Source organism: Myxine glutinosa, chromosome 11, assembly GCF_964187855.1.
Source record: "Myxine glutinosa chromosome 11, kmMyxGlut1.1, whole genome shotgun sequence".
Taxonomy (NCBI): domain Eukaryota; kingdom Metazoa; phylum Chordata; class Myxini; order Myxiniformes; family Myxinidae; genus Myxine; species Myxine glutinosa.
This window is the reverse complement of record NC_136271.1, coordinates 26,326,071-26,348,607: the sequence shown is the minus strand read 5'-3', so window position 1 is coordinate 26,348,607 and position 22,537 is coordinate 26,326,071. Positions and strand designations below refer to the sequence as shown.

Genomic DNA, 22,537 nt, shown 5'->3' with positions numbered 1-22,537 from the left:
ACGACAGAGGAGAACGACAGAGGAGAACGACAGAGGAGAACGACAGAGGAGAACGACAGAGGAGAACGACAGAGGAGAACGACAGAGGAGAACGACAGAGGAGATGAGAGAGAAGAAGGAGAGGGGAAGGAGAGGAGAGAACGTTCCCAGGACTTCGTTATTTCTATTATTACTGAGTAAAAATACAGCGAATGAGTGTGTAAGTTCGGGATCGAACCGAAGTCTCATTATATTTTTCCATATCCCTGGGGTGTACATACAGAGTTTTTTTTAAGCGAGTCAACTCTTTTCCAACCATGGTATTAAACAATACAGTACTTCAAAAATGTACATAATAATGTAAACTAACTCTGGAATACAATATTTATTAATAACGTTTAGTTTTAATCTATTTTCACTTTGTAAAGCGAAAAGTTGGTGTTCCTGAATGGTTTTCTCTCATCTCCCCTTCCTGGTCAGTCTGGAGTTCCCCAAGGCAGTATTCTGGGCCCTGTGCTTTTTTCTGGTCTTCATCAATGATCTCTCCGACTCTCTGGAAAATCCTCTCTATCTCTTTGCTGATGACTCCACTCTCTGCCGCTCCATACCCCATCCCTCAGATCGGCAGTCTGCAGCCTCCTCACTCTCTGCAGATCTGGACAAAATCACAGACTGGTCAAACAAGTGGAACATGTCTTTCATTCCTGACAAATCTCACACTCTCACAATGTCTCTCCGAAAAGACCGAGAATCTACTTTCCCTCCAATCTACTTTCAACTTTCAAAAAACCCTCCAATCTACTTTCTCAACAATCCTCTTCAAGAAGTTCTGTCACTCAACCTTTTGGGTCTCACTACCTGCCATGATCTTTCCTGGGAAAACCACATTTCCAAGATGGCCTCCAAAGCCAGTCGCCGACTGGGCATCCTCCGTCGTGTGAATTCCTTCCTTGGCACACCTGAGCTCCTCACCACATACAAGGCTTTCATCCGCAGCTCAATGGAATACTGTTCTCCCCTCTGGGCCGGTGCTCCTGCCTCACACCTATCTCGGCTTCACGCTGTTGAAAGCAAAGCTTTCAGAATCATTGGAATCTCCCGCGATGAAGCTAACTCCGAGGGCCTTTCACTCACTCACCGCAGGCAGGTTGGTGGTCTTTCTGTCTTCTACAGACTCCTCTCCGGCCTTGCTCCCCCATCTCTCTCTGTGCTCTGTCCCCCAAATATTCCGACAGGTCGCACAAGATCTGCTAGCAACCCTCTTATGGTTAAACTGCCAAAATCAAGACTCTCTATTCACCTTCACTCTTTCATTCCTCTTTTGTCCCACCCCTGGAACAAACTCCCCCACTCTCTTCAATCCCACTCCTCCCTCCACGTCTTTAAAACAGCTGTTCACCACCATCTCTTATCTTTCCCCATCCAAAACCTTGATCTTTTCTACCCCCGTTAATTCACCCCAGATCCACTTTTTAAAAAATACCCACTTCTTTCTTGGAAGTTCTAGCAGTGTCCACATGTTTTTTTTTTGCCTCTGTATTTTGCTATGTGCATGTGCATGCACATGCATTCACATGTTATCAGAAGTAAATACATTGTGTAGATTACATCGTTTGTGGATCTGATAAATTGCGAGTAACCATTTTGAAAAACTGAATGTGCAGGTGCAGCACGTGCAATAATCTAGCTCAATATGTCCAATTGTCATACACGTCCATGCCCGTGGGATTCCCACGGGTGACCCCACTACCACTGGTATATATATATAATGAGACAAACACAACCGCTGAACTTGGAGGAAGTGTCATGACTTCCCAGCGTACTTTGGGTACCAGTCATATCACGACAATGACGCCACCTTTTTCACCGTACTCAGTGGGGAATTTTCTCAGGAGGCATTTCCTCCTCTCTTTGGAGATTGTTCATGCTCTTATCCTTTCATATGCTGAACGTTGAGAAAGGAAGCAGCACGCATCATTTTAAAAGTCTTTGGTATGACTTGGCTGAGGTTTAAATCGCCAACCTCCCAAACTCTGAGCGGAAGATGCAGCAGGTGATGCATCACATCATCATTCCACATGTATTGTCTGTGATTTGGGTATGCAGCTCTACTACAAGCCTTAGACAATGTAAATTTTTTAAATTTAAACCTCAAAAGTAATAAAGCAAGTATATGAAGATGGTTTGCATACTGTGTCATCAGCATGGCATGGCCACTCCCTGCTCTCCCCTCTCGGGACGTCCTGAAATTCCATCTCTTTTGAAATTGTATTCAAACATTGAATTTTAACATTTTGGGGATTTGCAAATCGTGTGTTTTGCACAATGTGTACTTTGAGATGCTAAAAAGCTCTTTTCTTTGGGCTGTAAGGTTTTTGACACTGCAGAGCTCCTCCATTGACAGACACAATGCCGGCCTGACATGTGTACATTTGAGGATGGCACCCTGAAATTGGTGTGCTAACTCGTATAATCGTGTGCCCGTCTGCCTAAAATTAACCCTTTGGTTGCTTGTGGTTACCACAGGTATTGTGTTTGTCTGACGGGCATGCCTGATGATAAAAATCCATATTTCATTGGCTGCAGCGAGATATTGGCTCCTCCACACTTAAAGGGTGCATGTTGAAATATAGTCTTAAAATAGATCTGCCACACCATCCTGGGGGAGTTAGGGGGAGATACGTCACAGAGGACAGCAATGGCTGTGTTGATGATGCCAAGCAGGCAGAAACATTTTCATGGATCTGGCCTTTTATCCCCTTTGGATTCAGCACTGGTGTGACATTGAACTGGAGAAGGCCTATCTTTGACGCTGCAGAGAGGTCTCTGCAGATAGGTGGAGGTGCTTATTTGCATAATGTATACATGAACGTATTTATTATGCAAATTAGCACCCCATTAATTAGTGACAGTTTCTGAATCTTTTTTTTTTTTTTCTTCTTGATCATTAATTCATCGTTATGAGCTGTTGTATTTTGTAAAACATGAATATTATACCATAAAACCTCAACAGGTCATGTGGTGTATTTGAGGGGATTGAGAGATATATTCCACGTGAAGATCCCTTTAAAATGAGAGCTGTGATGCTGCATAAAATGCTCTGCTCCCATTGTTATCCCTAAAAAGAGTATCCGATTCATCTATCAGTACTTAAATATTATGTTGCTGCTACAATGTACAAGTTTGGTCTTCTGAAACAGTTGGAAATGTAGAGACTCGGTGAAAAAATAGATTTGTTCATTGGAAGCCTCTTGAGAAATTAAATTTGTTGCAATAATAAATAAATTCTGTTGTGTTGTTTTGCAGGAAGATTGGACCAAGATCTTATGTCTGGTCTGAAAAGGACATGGTGGACAAAGCGGCGTTTGAATTTGCAGAGGTGTGACAATCTCACGAATCTCCTTCCATGTTACTTTTACTGTTTCACAAACTCTTGTACACCGCACCTTTCCTATGCCATCTCCAGGCATTGCAAATCGTCATTGCCGGGCACCGAAGGGGGCTCGGCAGTGACGCACGCTGAAAGGGAGTACTCAGTTTTCACTCTGGTTGTTGTACACCGCACCTTTCCTATGCCATCTCCAGGCATTGCAAATCGTCATTGCTGGGCACCAAAGGGGGCTCGGCAGTGACGCACACTGAAAGAGAGTACTCAGTTTTCACTCTGGTTGTTTGTTTTCTTGCTTTCTTTCTTTCTTGTTGTACACCGCTCCTTTCCTATGCCATCTGCAGGCATTGCAAATCGTCATTGCCGGGCACCGAAGGGGGCTCGGCAGTGACGCACGCTGAAAGAGAGTACTCAGTTTTCACTCTGGTTGTTGTACACCGCTCCTTTCCTATGCCATCTCCAGGCATTGCAAATCGTCATTGCCGGGCACCGAAGGGGGCTCGACAGTGACGCACGCTGAAAGAGAGTACTCAGTTTTCACTCTGGTTGTTTGTTTGTTTGTTGTACACCGCTCCTTTCCTATGCCATCTCCAGGCATTGCAAATCGTCATTGCCGGGCACCAAAGGGGGCTCGGCAGTGACGCACGCTGAAAGAGAGTACTCAGTTTTCACTCTGGTTTCTTGCTTGCTTGTTTGTTTTCTTTCTTGGTTGTCCGGGCGATATCTCAGCCATCCTTTGAGCTAGGAAGCTGAAATTTCGGCACAATAGTGAGCAAGTCTTTTGTCAAAAACGGTATTTTTTTTTTTTGATTAATCAATAAATTGAGGAGTTATTTAATTATTAGCGATTAATTAAGTACTTATTTAATTAATCACATTTCCTTTCTCTTCTGCCCATTAACTCAGGCACCTTTTGAGTTAGGAAGCTGACATTTGGACATGCCAATGACCAGGTGATTTGGCTGCAAAGGATATTTTTGATTTATTAATTAATCAATTAATCGATTAATTATTTAATTATTCGATTAATGACAAAAAAAATTTTTTTTTTAAAGTTACAGATTCTGATGAAATAGTGGTAGTTTATGTGTTCTCTGACCAAATTGATTAATAATTTAATTTTTTTATGATTATTATTTATTTATTTTCATTATTAATCATTTATTTATTTTCTTTCTCATTTGGCCAATATCTCAGGCACCTTTTGAGCTGGGAAGCTAATATCTGGACATGAGTGACCAAATGATGTGGCTATCAAGGATATTTTTGATTTATTGATTAATCATTTAATCGATTAATTATTTATTGATTAATCGATTAATTATTTATTGAGTAATCAATTAATTATTTAATTTTTTATTAGACTTATTTAATTAAATTTCTGAAAGATACATCTTCGGATGAAGCACTAGTGGTTTAGTTATGCTATTAGCCAATTGATTATGAAAATATTTTGTGATAATCTTTTATTGATTTTAATTATACAATTAATCAATCAATTAGTGTACACCTCTCCCTCCCAATACAGCCTCAATGAGCTGCACTGTGGTATTGCCGGGCGCCTGAGGCGCCCCGGCAATGCCGCTCTGTAGGATATTTAATTATTTGGCATGGGGGCGGTGTACTTTGAATGTATGTGTACTTGTTTTCTTTCTTGTTTGTTTGTCCGGGCGATATCTCAGCCATCCTTTGAGCTAAGAAGCTGAAATTTCGGCACGATAGTGAGCAAGTCCTTTGTCAAAAACTGTATTTTTTTTTTTGATTAATCAATAAATTGAGGAGTTATTTAATTATTAGCGATTAATTAAGTACTTATTTAATTAATCAAATTTCCTTTCTCTTCTGACCATTAACTCAGGCACCTTTTGAGTTAGGAAGCTGATATTTGGACAGGCCAATGACCAGGTGATTTGGCTGCAAAGGATATTTTTGATTTATTAATTAATCAATTAATCGATTAATTATTAAATTATTCGATTAATGACAAAAAAATTTTTTTTTTTAAAGTTACAGATTCTGATGAAATAGTGGTAGTTTATGTGTTCTCTGACCAAATTGATTAATAATTTAATTTTTTTATGATTATTATTTATTTATTTCCATTATTAATCATTTATTTATTTTCTTTCTCATTTGGCCAATATCTCAGGCACCTTTTGAGCTGGGAAGCTAATATTTGGACATGAGTGACCAAGTGATGTGGCTATTGTACACCGCTCCTTTCCTATGCCATCTCCAGGCATTGCAAATCGTCATTGCCGGGCACCGAAGGGGGCTCGGCAGTGACGCACGCTGAAAGAGAGTACTCAGTTTTCACTCTGGTTGTTTGTTTGTTTGCTTTCTTGTTGTACACCGCTCCTTTCCTATGCCATCTCCAGGCATTGCAAATCGTCATTGCTGGGCACCGAAGGGGGCTCGGCAGTGACGCACGCTGAAAGAGAGTACTCAGTTTTCACTCTGGTTGTTTGTTGTACACCGCTCCTTTCCTATGCCATCTCCAGGCATTGCAAATCGTCATTGCCAGGCACCAAAGGGGGCTCGGCAGTGACGCACGCTGAAAGAGAGTACTCAGTTTTCACTCTGGTTTCTTTCTTTCTTGTTTGTTTTCTTTCTTGTTGTACACCGCTCCTTTCCTATGCCATCTCCAGGCATTGCAAATCGTCATTGCCGGGCACCAAAGGGGGCTCGGCAGTGACGCACGCTGAAAGAGAGTACTCAGTTTTCACTCTGGTTTCTTGCTTTCTTGTTTGTTTTCTTTCTTGGTTGTCCGGGCGATATCTCAGCCATCCTTTGAGCTAGGAAGCTGAAATTTCGGCACAGTAGTGAGCAAGTCCTTTGTCAAATACGTTATTTTTTGTTTTTTGATTAATCAATTAATTGAGGAGTTATTTAATTATTAGCGTTTAATTAAGTACTTATTTAATTAATTAAATTTCATTTCTCTTCTGACCATTATTAACTCAGGCACCTTTTGAGTTAGGAAGCTGATATTTGGACATGCCAATGACCAGGTGATTTGGCTGCAAAGGATATTTTTGATTTATTAATTAATCAATTAATCGATTAATTATTTAATTATTCGATTAATGACAAAAAAAAATTTTTTTTTTAAGTTAGATTCTGATGAAATAGTGGTAGTTTATGTGTTCTCTGACTAAATTGATTAATAATTTTATTTTTTTATGATTATTATTTATTTATTTTCATTATTAATCATTTATTTATTTTCTTTCTCATTTGGCCAATATCTCAGGCACCTTTTGAGCTGGGAAGCTAATATTTGGACATGAGTGACCAAGTGATGTGGCTATCAAGGATATTTTTGATTTATTGATTAAGCATTTCATCTATTAAGTATTTATTCATTAATCGATTAATTATTTATTGAGTAATCAATTAATTATTTATTTTTTTATAAATGACTTATTTAATTAAATTTCTAAAAGATACATCTTCGGATGAAGCACTACTGGTTTAGTTATGCGATTAGCCAATTGATTATGAAAATATTTTGTGATAATCTTTTATTGATTTTAATTATACAATTAATCAATCAATTAGTGTTCACCTCTCCCTCCCAATGCAGCCTCAATGAGCTGCTCTGCGGTATTGCCGGGCGCCTGAGGCGCCCCGGCAATGCCACGCTGCAGCATATTTAATTATTTGGCATGGGGCGGTGTACTTTGAATGTATGTGTACTTGTTGTACACCGCTCCTTTCCTATGCCATCTCCAGGCATTGCAAATCGTCATTGCCGGGCACCAAAGGGGGCTTGGCAGTGACACACGCTGAAAGAGAGTACTCAGTTTTCACTCTGGTTTCTTGCTTTTTTGTTGTACACCGCTCCTTTCCTATGCCATCTCCAGGCATTGCAAATCGTCATTGCCGGGCACCAAAGGGGGCTCGGCAGTGACGCACGCTGAAAGAGAGTACTCAGTTTTCACTCTGGTTTCTTGTTTGTTTGTTGTACACCGCTCCTTTCCTATGCCATCTCCAGGCATTGCAAATCGTCATTGCCGGGCACCAAAGGGGGCTCGGCAGTGACGCACGCTGAAAGAGAGTACTCAGTTTTCACTCTGGTTTCTTGTTGTACACCGCTCCTTTCCTATGCCATCTCCAGGCATTGCAAATCGTCATTGCCGGGCACCAAAGGGGGCTCGGCAGTGACGCACGCTGAAAGAGAGTACTCAGTTTTCACTCTGGTTTCTTGTTTGTTTGTTTTCTTGGTTGTTTGTTTGTTGTACACCGCTCCTTTCCTATGCCATCTCCAGGCATTGCAAATCGTCATTGCCGGGCACCAAAGGGGGCTCGGCAGTGACGCACGCTGAAAGAGAGTACTCAGTTTTCACTCTGGTTTCTTGTTTGTTTGTTTGTTTTCTTGTTTGTTTGTTTTCTTTCTTGGTTGTCCGGACGATATCTCAGCCATCCTTTGAGCTAGGAAGCTGAAATTTCGGCACAGTAGTGAGCAAGTCCTTTGTCAAATACGGTATTTTTTGTTTTTTGAATAATCAATTAATTGAGGAGTTATTTAATTATTAGCGTTTAATTAAGTACTTATTTAATTAATTAAATTTCATTTATCTTCTGACCATTATTAACTCAGGCACCTTTTGAGTTAGGAAGCTGATATTTGGACATGCCAATGACCAGGTGATTTGGCTGCAAAGGATATTTTTGATTTATTAATTAATCAATTAATCGATTAATTATTTAATTATTCGATTAATGACAAAAAAAATTTTTTTTTTTAAGTTACAGATTCTGATGAAATAGTGGTAGTTTATGTGTTCTCTGACCAAATTGATTAATAATTTAATTTTTTTATGATTATTATTTATTTATTTTCATTATTAATCATTTATTTATTTTCTTTCTCATTTGGCCAATATCTCAGGCACCTTTTGAGCTGGGAAGCTAATATTTGGACATGAGTGACCAAGTGATGTGGCTATCAAGGATATTTTTGATTTATTGATTAATCATTTCATCTATTAAGTATTTATTGATTAATCGATTAATTATTTATTGAGTAATCAATTAATTATTTAATTTTTTATAAATGACTTATTTAATTAAATTTCTAAAAGATACATCTTCGGATGAAGCACTACTGGTTTAGTTATGCGATTAGCCAATTGATTATGAAAATATTTTGTGATAATCTTTTATTGATTTTAATTATACAATTAATCAATCAATTAGTGTACACCTCTCCCTCCCAATGCAGCCTCAATGAGCTGCACTGCGGTATTGCCGGGCGCCGGAGGCGCCCCGGCAATGCCGCGCTGCAGCATATTTAATTATTTGGCATGGGGCGGTGTACTTTGAATGTATGTGTACTTGTTGTACACCGCTCCTTTCCTATGCCATCTCCAGGCATTGCAAATCGTCATTGACGGGCACCAAAGGGGGCTCGGCAGTGACGCACGCTGAAAGAGAGTACTCAGTTTTCACTCTGGTTTCTTTCTTGTTTGTTTGTTTTCTTGTTTGTTTGTCCGGGCGATATCTCAGCCATCCTTTGAGCTAGGAAGCTGAAATTTCGGCACAGTAGTGAGCAAGTCCTTTGTCAAATACGGTATTTTTTGTTTTTTGAATAATCAATTAATTGAGGAGTTATTTAATTATTAGCGTTTAATTAAGTACTTATTTAATTAATTAAATTTCATTTCTCTTCTGACCATTATTAACTCAGGCACCTTTTGAGTTAGGAAGCTGATATTTGGACATGCCAATGACCAGGTGATTTGGCTGCAAAGGATATTTTTGATTTATTAATTAATCAATTAATCGATTAATTATTTAATTATTCGATTAATGACAAAAAATTTTTTTTTTTAAGTTACAGATTCTGATGAAATAGTGGTAGTTTATGTGTTCTCTCACCAAATTGGTTAATAATTTAATTTTTTTATGATTATTATTTATTTATTTTCATTATTAATCATTTATTTATTTTCTTTCTCATTTGGCCAATATCTCAGGCACCTTTTGAGCTGGGAAGCTAATATTTGGACATGAGTGACCAAGTGATGTGGCTATCAAGGATATTTTTGATTTATTGATTAATCATTTCATCTATTAAGTATTTATTGATTAATCGATTAATTATTTATTGAGTAATCAATTAATTATTTAATTTTTTATAAATGACTTATTTAATTAAATTTCTAAAAGATACATCTTTGGATGAAGCACTACTGGTTTAGTTATGCGATTAGCCAATTGATTATGAAAATATTTTGTGATAATCTTTTATTGATTTTAATTATACAATTAATCAATCAATTAGTGTACACCTCTCCCTCCCAATGCAGCCTCAATGAGCTGCACTGCGGTATTGCCGGGCGCCGGAGGCGCCCCGGCAATGCCGCGCTGCAGCATATTTAATTATTTGGCATGGGGCGGTGTACTTTGAATGTATGTGTACTTGTTGTACACCGCTCCTTTCCTATGCCATCTCCAGGCATTGCAAATCGTCATTGCCGGGCACCAAAGGGGGCTCGGCAGTGACGCACGCTGAAAGAGAGTACTCAGTTTTCACTCTGGTTTCTTGTTTGTTTGTTTTCTTGGTTGTCCGGACGATATCTCAGCCATCCTTTGAGCTAGGAAGCTGAAATTTCGGCACAGTAGTGAGCAAGTCCTTTGTCAAATACGGTATTTTTTGTTTTTTGAATAATCAATTAATTGAGGAGTTATTTAATTATTAGCGTTTAATTAAGTACTTATTTAATTAATTAAATTTCATTTCTCTTCTGACCATTATTAACTCAGGCACCTTTTGAGTTAGGAAGCTGATATTTGGACATGCCAATGACCAGGTGATTTGGCTGCAAAGGATATTTTTGATTTATTAATTAATCAATTAATCGATTAATTATTTAATTATTCGATTAATGACCCAAAAAAAATTTTTTTTTAAGTTACAGATTCTGATGAAATAGTGGTAGTTTATGTGTTCTCTGACCAAATTGATTACCAATTTAATTTTTTTATGATTATTATTTATTTATTTTCATTATTAATCATTTATTTATTTTCTTTCTCATTTGGCCAATATCTCAGGCACCTTTTGAGCTGGGAAGCTAATATTTGGACATAAGTGACCAAGTGATGTGGCTATCAAGGATATTTTTGATTTATTGATTAATCATTTCATCTATTAATTATTTATTGATTAATCGATTAATTATTTATTGAGTAATCAATTAATTATTTAATTTTTTATAAATGACTTATTTAATTAAATTTCTAAAAGATACATCTTCGGATGAAGCACTAGTGGTTTAGTTATGCGATTAGCCAATTGATTATGAAAATATTTTGTGATAATCTTTTATTGATTTTAATTATACAATTAATCAATCAATTAGTGTACACCTCTCCCTCCCAATGCAGCCTTAATGAGCTGCACTGCGGTATTGCCGGGCGCCGGAGGCGCCCCGGCAATGCCGCGCTGCAGCATATTTAATTATTTGGCATGGGGCGGTGTACTTTGAATGTATGTGTACTTGTTGTACACCGCTCCTTTCCTATGCCATCTCCAGGCATTGCAAATCGTCATTGCCGGGCACCGAAGGGGGCTCGGCAGTGACGCACGCTGAAAGAGAGTACTCAGTTTTCACTCTGGTTTCTTGTTTGTTTTCTTGTTGTACACCGCTCCTTTCCTATGCCACCTCCAGGCATTGCAAATCGTCATTGCCGGGCACCGAAGGGGGCTCGGCAGTGACGCACGCTGAAAGAGAGTACTCAGTTTTCACTCTGGTTTCTTGTTTGTTTTCTTGTTTGTTTTCTTTCTTGTTTTCTTGGTTGTCCGGGCGATATCTCAGCCATCCTTTGAGCTAGGAAGCTGAAATTTCGGCACAGTAGTGAGCAAGTCCTTTGTCAAATACGGTATTTTTTGTTTTTTGAATAATCAATTAATTGAGGAGTTATTTAATTATTAGCATTTAATTAAGTACTTATTTAATTAATTAAATTTCATTTCTCTTCTGACCATTATTAACTCAGGCACCTTTTGAGTTAGGAAGCTGATATTTGGACATGCCAATGACCAGGTGATTTGGCTGCAAAGGATATTTTTGATTTATTAATTAATCAATTAATCGATTAATTATTTAATTATTCGATTAATGACAAAAAAAATTTTTTTTTTAAAGTTACAGATTCTGATGAAATAGTGGTAGTTTATGTGTTCTCTGACCAAATTGATTAATAATTTAATTTTTTTATGATTATTATTTATTTATTTTCATTATTAATCATTTATTTATTTTCTTTCTCATTTGGCCAATATCTCAGGCACCTTTTGAGCTGGGAAGCTAATATTTGGACATGAGTGACCAAGTGATGTGGCTATCAAGGATATTTTTGATTTATTGATTAATCATTTCATCTATTAATTATTTATTGATTAATCGATTAATTATTTATTGAGTAATCAATTAATTATTTAATTTTTTATAAATGACTTATTTAATTAAATTTCTAAAAGATACATCTTCGGATGAAGCACTAGTGGTTTAGTTATGCGATTAGCCAATTGATTATGAAAATATTTTGTGATAATCTTTTATTGATTTTAATTATACAATTAATCAATCAATTAGTGTACACCTCTCCCTCCCAATGCAGCCTCAATGAGCTGCACTGCGGTATTGCCGGGCGCCAGAGGCGCCCCGGCAATGCCGCGCTGCAGCATATTTAATTATTTGGCATGGGGCGGTGTACTTTGAATGTATTTGTACTTGTTTGTTTTCTTTCTTGTTTTCTTGGTTGTCCGGGCGATATCTCAGCCATCCTTTGAGCTAGGAAGCTGAAATTTCGGCACAGTAGTGAGCAAGTCCTTTGTCAAATACGGTATTTTTTGTTTTTTGAATAATCAATTAATTGAGGAGTTATTTAATTATTAGCGTTTAATTAAGTACTTATTTAATTAATTAAATTTCATTTCTCTTCTGACCATTATTAACTCAGGCACCTTTTGAGTTAGGAAGCTGATATTTGGACATGCCAATGACCAGGTGATTTGGCTGCAAAGGATATTTTTGATTTATTAATTAATCAATTAATCGATTAATTATTTAATTATTCGATTAATGACAAAAAAATTTTTTTTTTTAAAGTTACAGATTCTGATGAAATAGTGGTAGTTTATGTGTTCTCTGACCAAATTGATTAATAATTTAATTTTTTTATGATTATTATTTATTTATTTTCATTATTAATCATTTATTTATTTTCTTTCTCATTTGGCCAATATCTCAGGCACCTTTTGAGCTGGGAAGCTAATATTTGGACATGAGTGACCAAGTGATGTGGCTATCAAGGATATTTTTGATTTATTGATTAATCATTTCATCTATTAATTATTTATTGATTAATCGATTAATTATTTATTGAGTAATCAATTAATTATTTAATTTTTTATAAATGACTTATTTAATTAAATTTCTAAAAGATACATCTTCGGATGAAGCACTAGTGGTTTAGTTATGCGATTAGCCAATTGATTATGAAAATATTTTGTGATAATCTTTTATTGATTTTAATTATACAATTAATCAATCAATTAGTGTACACCTCTCCCTCCCAATGCAGCCTCAATGAGCTGCACTGCGGTATTGCCGGGCGCCAGAGGCGCCCCGGCAATGCCGCGCTGCAGCATATTTAATTATTTGGCATGGGGCGGTGTACTTTGAATGTATTTGTACTTGTTGTACACCGCTCCTTTCCTATGCCACCTCCAGGCATTGCAAATCGTCATTGCCGGGCACCGAAGGGGGCTCGGCAGTGACGCACGCTGAAAGAGAGTACTCAGTTTTCACTCTGGTTTCTTGTTTGTTTTCTTGTTTGTTTTCTTGGTTGTCCGGACGATATCTCAGCCATCCTTTGAGCTAGGAAGCTGAAATTTCGGCACAGTAGTGAGCAAGTCCTTTGTCAAATACGGTATTTTTTGTTTTTTGATTAATCAATTAATTGAGGAGTTATTTAATTATTAGCGTTTAATTAAGTACTTATTTAATTAATTAAATTTCATTTATCTTCTGACCATTATTAACTCAGGCACCTTTTGAGTTAGGAAGCTGATATTTGGACATGCCAATGACCAGGTGATTTGGCTGCAAAGGATATTTTTGATTTATTAATTAATCAATTAATCGATTAATTATTTAATTATTCGATTAATGACAAAAAAATTTTTTTTTTTAAAGTTACAGATTCTGATGAAATAGTGGTAGTTTATGTGTTCTCTGACCAAATTGATTAATAATTTAATTTTTTTATGATTATTATTTATTTATTTTCATTATTAATCATTTATTTATTTTCTTTCTCATTTGGCCAATATCTCAGGCACCTTTTGAGCTGGGAAGCTAATATTTGGACATGAGTGACCAAGTGATGTGGCTATCAAGGATATTTTTGATTTATTGATTAATCATTTCATCTATTAATTATTTATTGATTAATCGATTAATTATTTATTGAGTAATCAATTAATTATTTAATTTTTTATAAATGACTTATTTAATTAAATTTCTAAAAGATACATCTTCGGATGAAGCACTAGTGGTTTAGTTATGCGATTAGCCAATTGATTATGAAAATATTTTGTGATAATCTTTTATTGATTTTAATTATACAATTAATCAATCAATTAGTGTACACATCTCCCTCCCAATGCAGCCTCAATGAGCTGCACTGCGGTATTGCCGGGCGCCTGAGGCGCCCCGGCAATGCCGCGCTGCAGCATATTTAATTATTTGGCATGGGGCGGTGTACTTTGAATGTATGTGTACTTGTTTGTTTTCTTGTTTGTTTGTTTTCTTTCTTGGTTGTCCGGACGATATCTCAGCCATCCTTTGAGCTAGGAAGCTGAAATTTCGGCACAGTAGTGAGCAAGTCCTTTGTCAAATACGGTATTTTTTGTTTTTTGAATAATCAATTAATTGAGGAGTTATTTAATTATTAGCGTTTAATTAAGTACTTATTTAATTAATTAAATTTCATTTATCTTCTGACCATTATTAACTCAGGCACCTTTTGAGTTAGGAAGCTGATATTTGGACATGCCAATGACCAGGTGATTTGGCTGCAAAGGATATTTTTGATTTATTAATTAATCAATTAATCGATTAATTATTTAATTATTCGATTAATGACAAAAAAAAATTTTTTTTTTAAGTTACAGATTCTGATGAAATAGTGGTAGTTTATGTGTTCTCTGACCAAATTGATTAATAATTTAATTTTTTTATGATTATTATTTATTTATTTTCATTATTAATCATTTATTTATTTTCTTTCTCATTTGGCCAATATCTCAGGCACCGTTTGAGCTGGGAAGCTAATATTTGGACATGAGTGACCAAGTGATGTGGCTATCAAGGATATTTTTGATTTATTGATTAATCATTTCATCTATTAAGTATTTATTGATTAATCGATTAATTATTTATTGAGTAATCAATTAATTATTTAATTTTTTATAAATGACTTATTTAATTAAATTTCTAAAAGATACATCTTCGGATGAAGCACTACTGGTTTAGTTATGCGATTAGCCAATTGATTATGAAAATATTTTGTGATAATTGTACACCGCTCCTTTCCTATGCCATCTCCAGGCATTGCAAATCGTCATTGCCGGGCACCAAAGGGGGCTCGGCAGTGACGCACGCTGAAAGAGAGTACTCAGTTTTCACTCTGGTTTCTTGTTTGTTTGTTGTACACCGCTCCTTTCCTATGCCATCTCCAGGCATTGCAAATCGTCATTGCCGGGCACCAAATGGGGCTCGGCAGTGACGCACGCTGAAAGAGAGTACTCAGTTTTCACTCTGGTTTCTTGTTTGTTTTCTTTCTTGTTTTCTTGGTTGTCCGGGCGATATCTCAGCCATCCTTTGAGCTAGGAAGCTGAACTTTTGGCACAATAGTGACCAAGTCCTTTGTCAAAAACGGTATTTTTTGTTTTTTGATTCATCAATTAATTGAGGAGTTATTTAATTATTAGCGATTAATTAAGTACTTATTTATTTAATCAAATTTCCTTTCTCTTCTGACCATTAATTCAGGCACCTTTTGAGTTAGGAAGCTGATATTTGGACATGCCAATGACCAGGTGATTTGGCTGCAAAGGCTATTTTTGATTTATTAATTAATCAATTAATCGATTAATTATTTAATTATTCGGTTAATGATAACAATTTTTTTTTTTAAAGTTACAGATTCTGATGAAATGGTGGTGGTTTATGTGTTCTGTGGCCGAATTGATTAATAATTTAATTTTTTAATGATTATTATTTATTTATTTTCATTATTAATCATTTATTTATTTTCTTTCTCATTTGGCCAATATCTCAGGCACCTTTTGAGCTGGGAAGCTAATATTTGGACATGAGTGACCAAGTGATGTGGCTATCAAGGATATTTTTGATTTATTGATTAATCATTTCATCTATTAATTATTTATTGATTAATCGATTAATTATTTATTGAGTAATCAATTAATTATTAAAAAATTTTATAAATGACTTATTTAATTAAATTTCTAAAAGATACATCTTCGGATGAAGCACTGGTGGTTTAGTTATGCGATTAGCCAATTGATTATGAAAATATTTTGTGATAATCTTTTATTGATTTTAATTATACAATTAATCAATCAATTAGTGTACACCTCTCCCTCCCAATGCAGCCTCAATGAGCTGCACTGCGGTATTGCCGGGCGCCTAACGGCGCCCCGGCAATGCCGCGCTGCAGCATATTTAATTATTTGGCATGGGGCGGTGTACTTTGAATGTATCTGTACTTGTTTGTTTTCTTTCTTGGTTGTCCGGACGATATCTCAGCCATCCTTTGAGCTAGGAAGCTGAAATTTCGGCACAGTAGTGAGCAAGTCCTTTGTCAAATACGGTATTTTTTGTTTTTTGAATAATCAATTAATTGAGGAGTTATTTAATTATTAGCGTTTAATTAAGTACTTATTTAATTAATTAAATTTCATTTATCTTCTGACCATTATTAACTCAGGCACCTTTTGAGTTAGGAAGCTGATATTTGGACATGCCAATGACCAGGTGATTTGGCTGCAAAGGATATTTTTGATTTATTAATTAATCAATTAATCGATTAATTATTTAATTATTCGATTAATGACAAAAAAATTTTTTTTTTTTAAGTTACAGATTCTGATGAAATAGTGGTAGTTTATGTGTTCTCTGACCAAATTGATTAATAATTTAATTTTTTTATGATTATTATTTATTTATTTTCATTATTAATCATTTATTTATTTTCTTTCTCATTTGGCCAATATCTCAGGCACCTTTTGAGCTGGGAAGCTAATATTTGGACATGAGTGACCAAGTGATGTGGCTATCAAGGATATTTTTGATTTATTGATTAATCATTTCATCTATTAAGTATTTATTGATTAATCGATTAATTATTTATTGAGTAATCAATTAATTATTTAATTTTTTATAAATGACTTATTTAATTAAATTTCTAAAAGATACATCTTCGGATGAAGCACTACTGGTTTAGTTATGCGATTAGCCAATTGATTATGAAAATATTTTGTGATAATCTTTTATTGATTTTAATTATACAATTAATCAATCAATTAGTGTACACCTCTCCCTCCCAATGCAGCCTCAATGAGCTGCACTGCGGTATTGCCGGGCGCCGGAGGCGCCCCGGCAATGCCGCGCTGCAGCATATTTAATTATTTGGCATGGGGCGGTGTACTTTGAATGTATGTGTACTTGTCTTTTATTGATTTTAATTATACAATTAATCAATCAATTAGTGTACACCTCTCCCTCCCAATGCAGCCTCAATGAGCTGCACTGCGGTATTGCCGGGCGCCGGAGGCGCCCCGGCAATGCCGCGCTGCAGCATATTTAATTATTTGGCATGGGGCGGTGTACTTTGAATGTATGTGTACTTGTTGTACACCGCTCCTTTCCTATGCCATCTCCAGGCATTGCAAATCGTCATTGCCGGGCACCAAAGGGGGCTCGGCAGTGACGCACGCTGAAAGAGAGTACTCAGTTTTCACTCTGGTTGTTTGTTTTCTTGGTTGTCCGGGCGATATCTCAGCCATCCTTTGAGCTAGGAAGCTGAAATTTCGGCACAGTAGTGAGCAAGTCCTTTGTCAAATACGGTATTTTTTGTTTTTTGAATAATCAATTAATTGAGGAGTTATTTAATTATTAGCGTTTAATTAAGTACTTATTTAATTAATTAAATTTCATTTCTCTTCTGACCATTATTAACTCAGGCACCTTTTGAGTTAGGAAGCTGATATTTGGACATGCCAATGACCAGGTGATTTGGCTGCAAAGGATATTTTTGATTTATTAATTAATCAATTAATCGATTAATTATTTAATTATTCGATTAATGACAAAAAAATTTTTTTTTTTAAAGTTACAGATTCTGATGAAATAGTGGTAGTTTATGTGTTCTCTGACCAAATTGATTAATAATTTAATTTTTTTATGATTATTATTTATTTATTTTCATTATTAATCATTTATTTATTTTCTTTCTCATTTGGCCAATATCTCAGGCACCTTTTGAGCTGGGAAGCTAATATTTGGACATGAGTGACCAAGTGATGTGGCTATCAAGGATATTTTTGATTTATTGATTAATCATTTCATCTATTAATTATTTATTGATTAATCGATTAATTATTTATTGAGTAATCAATTAATTATTTAATTTTTTATAAATGACTTATTTAATTAAATTTCTAAAAGATACATCTTCGGATGAAGCACTAGTGGTTTAGTTATGCGATTAGCCAATTGATTATGAAAATATTTTGTGATAATCTTTTATTGATTTTAATTATACAATTAATCAATCAATTAGTGTACACGTCTCCCTCCCAATGCAGTCTCAATGAGCTGCACTGCGGTATTGCCGGGCGCCTGAGGCGCCCCGGCAATGCCGCGCTGCAGCATATTTAATTATTTGGCATGGGGCGGTGTACTTTGAATGTATGTGTACTTGTTGTACACCGCACCTTTCCTATGCCATCTCCAGGCATTGCAAATCGTCATTGCTGGGCACCGAAGGGGGCTCGGCAGTGACGCACGCTGAAAGAGAGTACTCAGTTTTCACTCTGGTTGTTTTCTTGTTTTCTTTCTTTCTTGGTTGTCCGGACGATATCTCAGCCATCCTTTGAGCTAGGAAGCTGAAATTTCGGCACAGTAGTGAGCAAGTCCTTTGTCAAATACGGTATTTTTTGTTTTTTGAATAATCAATTAATTGAGGAGTTATTTAATTATTAGCGTTTAATTAAGTACTTATTTAATTAATTAAATTTCATTTATCTTCTGACCATTATTAACTCAGGCACCTTTTGAGTTAGGAAGCTGATATTTGGACATGCCAATGACCAGGTGATTTGGCTGCAAAGGATATTTTTGATTTATTAATTAATCAATTAATCGATTAATTATTTAATTATTCGATTAATGACAAAAAAAATTTTTTTTTTTAAGTTACAGATTCTGATGAAATAGTGGTAGTTTATGTGTTCTCTGACCAAATTGATTAATAATTTAATTTTTTTATGATTATTATTTATTTATTTTCATTATTAATCATTTATTTATTTTCTTTCTCATTTGGCCAATATCTCAGGCACCTTTTGAGCTGGGAAGCTAATATTTGGACATGAGTGACCAAGTGATGTGGCTATCAAGGATATTTTTGATTTATTGATTAATCATTTCATCTATTAAGTATTTATTGATTAATCGATTAATTATTTATTGAGTAATCAATTAATTATTTAATTTTTTATAAATGACTTATTTAATTAAATTTCTAAAAGATACATCTTCGGATGAAGCACTACTGGTTTAGTTATGCGATTAGCCAATTGATTATGAAAATATTTTGTGATAATCTTTTATTGATTTTAATTATACAATTAATCAATCAATTAGTGTACACCTCTCCCTCCCAATGCAGCCTCAATGAGCTGCACTGCGGTATTGCCGGGCGCCGGAGGCGCCCCGGCAATGCCGCGCTGCAGCATATTTAATTATTTGGCATGGGGCGGTGTACTTTGAATGTATGTGTACTTGTTTTCTTGTTTGTTTGTTGTACACCGCTCCTTTCCTATGCCATCTCCAGGCATTGCAAATCGTCATTGACGGGCACCAAAGGGGGCTCGGCAGTGACGCACGCTGAAAGAGAGTACTCAGTTTTCACTCTGGTTTCTTTCTTGTTTGTTTGTTTTCTTGTTTGTTTGTCCGGGCGATATCTCAGCCATCCTTTGAGCTAGGAAGCTGAAATTTCGGCACAGTAGTGAGCAAGTCCTTTGTCAAATACGGTATTTTTTGTTTTTTGAATAATCAATTAATTGAGGAGTTATTTAATTATTAGCGTTTAATTAAGTACTTATTTAATTAATTAAATTTCATTTCTCTTCTGACCATTATTAACTCAGGCACCTTTTGAGTTAGGAAGCTGATATTTGGACATGCCAATGACCAGGTGATTTGGCTGCAAAGGATATTTTTGATTTATTAATTAATCAATTAATCGATTAATTATTTAATTATTCGATTAATGACAAAAAAATTTTTTTTTTAAGTTACAGATTCTGATGAAATAGTGGTAGTTTATGTGTTCTCTCACCAAATTGGTTAATAATTTAATTTTTTTATGATTATTATTTATTTATTTTCATTATTAATCATTTATTTATTTTCTTTCTCATTTGGCCAATATCTCAGGCACCTTTTGAGCTGGGAAGCTAATATTTGGACATGAGTGACCAAGTGATGTGGCTATCAAGGATATTTTTTATTTATTGATTAATCATTTCATCTATTAAGTATTTATTGATTAATCGATTAATTATTTATTGAGTAATCAATTAATTATTTAATTTTTTATAAATGACTTATTTAATTAAATTTCTAAAAGATACATCTTTGGATGAAGCACTACTGGTTTAGTTATGCGATTAGCCAATTGATTATGAAAATATTTTGTGACAAGTACAAATACATTCAAAGTACACCGCCCCATGCCAAATAATTAAATATGCTGCAGCGCGGCATTGCCGGGGCGCCTCTGGCGCCCGGCAATACCGCAGTGCAGCTCATTGAGGCTGCATTGGGAGGGAGAGGTGTACACTAATTGATTGATTAATTGTATAATTAAAATCAATAAAAGATTATCACAAAATATTTTCATAATCAATTGGCTAATCGCATAACTAAACCACTAGTGCTTCATCCGAAGATGTATCTTTTAGAAATTTAATTAAATAAGTCATTTATAAAAAATCAAATAATTAATTGATTACTCAATAAATAATTAATCGATTAATCAATAAATAATTAATAGATGAAATGATTAATCAATAAATCAAAAATATCCTTGATAGCCACATCACTTGGTCACTCATGTCCAAATATTAGCTTCCCAGCTCAAAAGGTGCCTGAGATATTGGCCAAATGAGAAAGAAAATAAATAAATGATTAATAATGAAAATAAATAAATAATAATCATAAAAAAATTAAATTATTAATCAATTTGGTCAGAGAACACATAAACTACCACTATTTCATCAGAATCTGTAACTTTAAAAAAAAAAATTTTTTTGTCATTAATCGAATAATTAAATAATTAATCGATTAATTGATTAATTAATAAATCAAAAATATCCTTTGCAGCCAAATCACCTGGTCATTGGCATGTCCAAATATCAGCTTCCTAACTCAAAAGGTGCCTGAGTTAATAATGGTCAGAAGAGAAATGAAATTTAATTAATTAAATAAGTACTTAATTAAACGCTAATAATTAAATAACTCCTCAATTAATTGATTATTCAAAAAACAAAAAATACCGTATTTGACAAAGGACTTGCTCACTACTGTGCCGAAATTTCAGCTTCCTAGCTCAAAGGATGGCTGAGATATCGCCCGGACAAACAAACAAGAAAACAAACAAACAAGAAAGAAACCAGAGTGAAAACTGAGTACTCTCTTTCAGCGTGCGTCACTGCCGAGCCCCCTTTGGTGCCCGTCAATGACGATTTGTAATGCCTGGAGATGGCATAGGAAAGGAGCGGTGTACAATAATCTTTTATTGATTTTAATTATACAATTAATCAATCAATTAGTGTACACCTCTCCCTCCCAATGCAGCCTCAATGAGCTGCACTGCGGCATATTTAATTATTTGGCATGGGGCGGTGTACTTTGAATGTATGTGTACTTGTTTGTTTTCTTTCTTGGTTGTCCGGACGATATCTCAGCCATCCTTTGAGCTAGGAAGCTTAAATTTCGGCACAGTAGTGAGCAAGTCCTTTGTCAAATACGGTATTTTTTGTTTTTTGAATAATCAATTAATTGAGGAGTTATTTAATTATTAGCGTTTAATTAAGTACTTATTTAATTAATTAAATTTCATTTCTCTTCTGACCATTATTAACTCAGGCACCTTTTGAGTTAGGAAGCTGATATTTGGACATGCCAATGACCAGGTGATTTGGCTGCAAAGGATATTTTTGATTTATTAATTAATCAATTAATCGATTAATTATTTAATTATTCGATTAATGACAAAAAAAAATTTTTTTTTAAAGTTACAGATTCTGATGAAATAGTGGTAGTTTATGTGTTCTCTGACCAAATTGATTAATAATTTAATTTTTTTATGATTATTATTTATTTATTTTCATTATTAATCATTTATTTATTTTCTTTCTCATTTGGCCAATATCTCAGGCACGTTTTGAGCTGGGAAGCTAATATTTGGACATGAGTGACCAAGTGATGTGGCTATCAAGGATATTTTTGATTTATTGATTAATCATTTCATCTATTAAGTATTTATTGATTAATCGATTAATTATTTATTGAGTAATCAATTAATTATTTAATTTTTTATAAATGACTTATTTAATTAAATTTCTAAAAGATACATCTTCGGATGAAGCACTACTGGTTTAGTTATGCGATTAGCCAATTGATTATGAAAATATTTTGTGATAATCTTTTATTGATTTTAATTATACAATTAATCAATCAATTAGTGTACACCTCTCCCTCCCAATGCAGCCTCAATGAGCTGCACTGCGGTATTGCCGGGCGCCGGAGGCGCCCCGGCAATGCCGCGCTGCAGCATATT

General features: G+C 35.0%; 1 protein-coding gene across 2 annotated transcripts in view; it reads left to right on the top strand.

The window, feature by feature from the left end:
• The window catches only part of LTA4H (leukotriene A4 hydrolase), a 231,831-nt gene that overhangs the window by 138,701 nt on the left and 70,593 nt on the right, over positions 1-22,537 (top strand). For both annotated transcript variants that reach the window (XR_013624929.1, XM_078786493.1), the window contains exon 8: positions 3,286-3,358. Coding sequence is in view for 1 of the 2 variants with exons in the window: in XM_078786493.1 (XP_078642619.1) it covers positions 3,286-3,358 (73 nt within the window). In the remaining variant the exon portion in view is untranslated. The remainder of the gene's footprint in view (positions 1-3,285; positions 3,359-22,537) is intronic.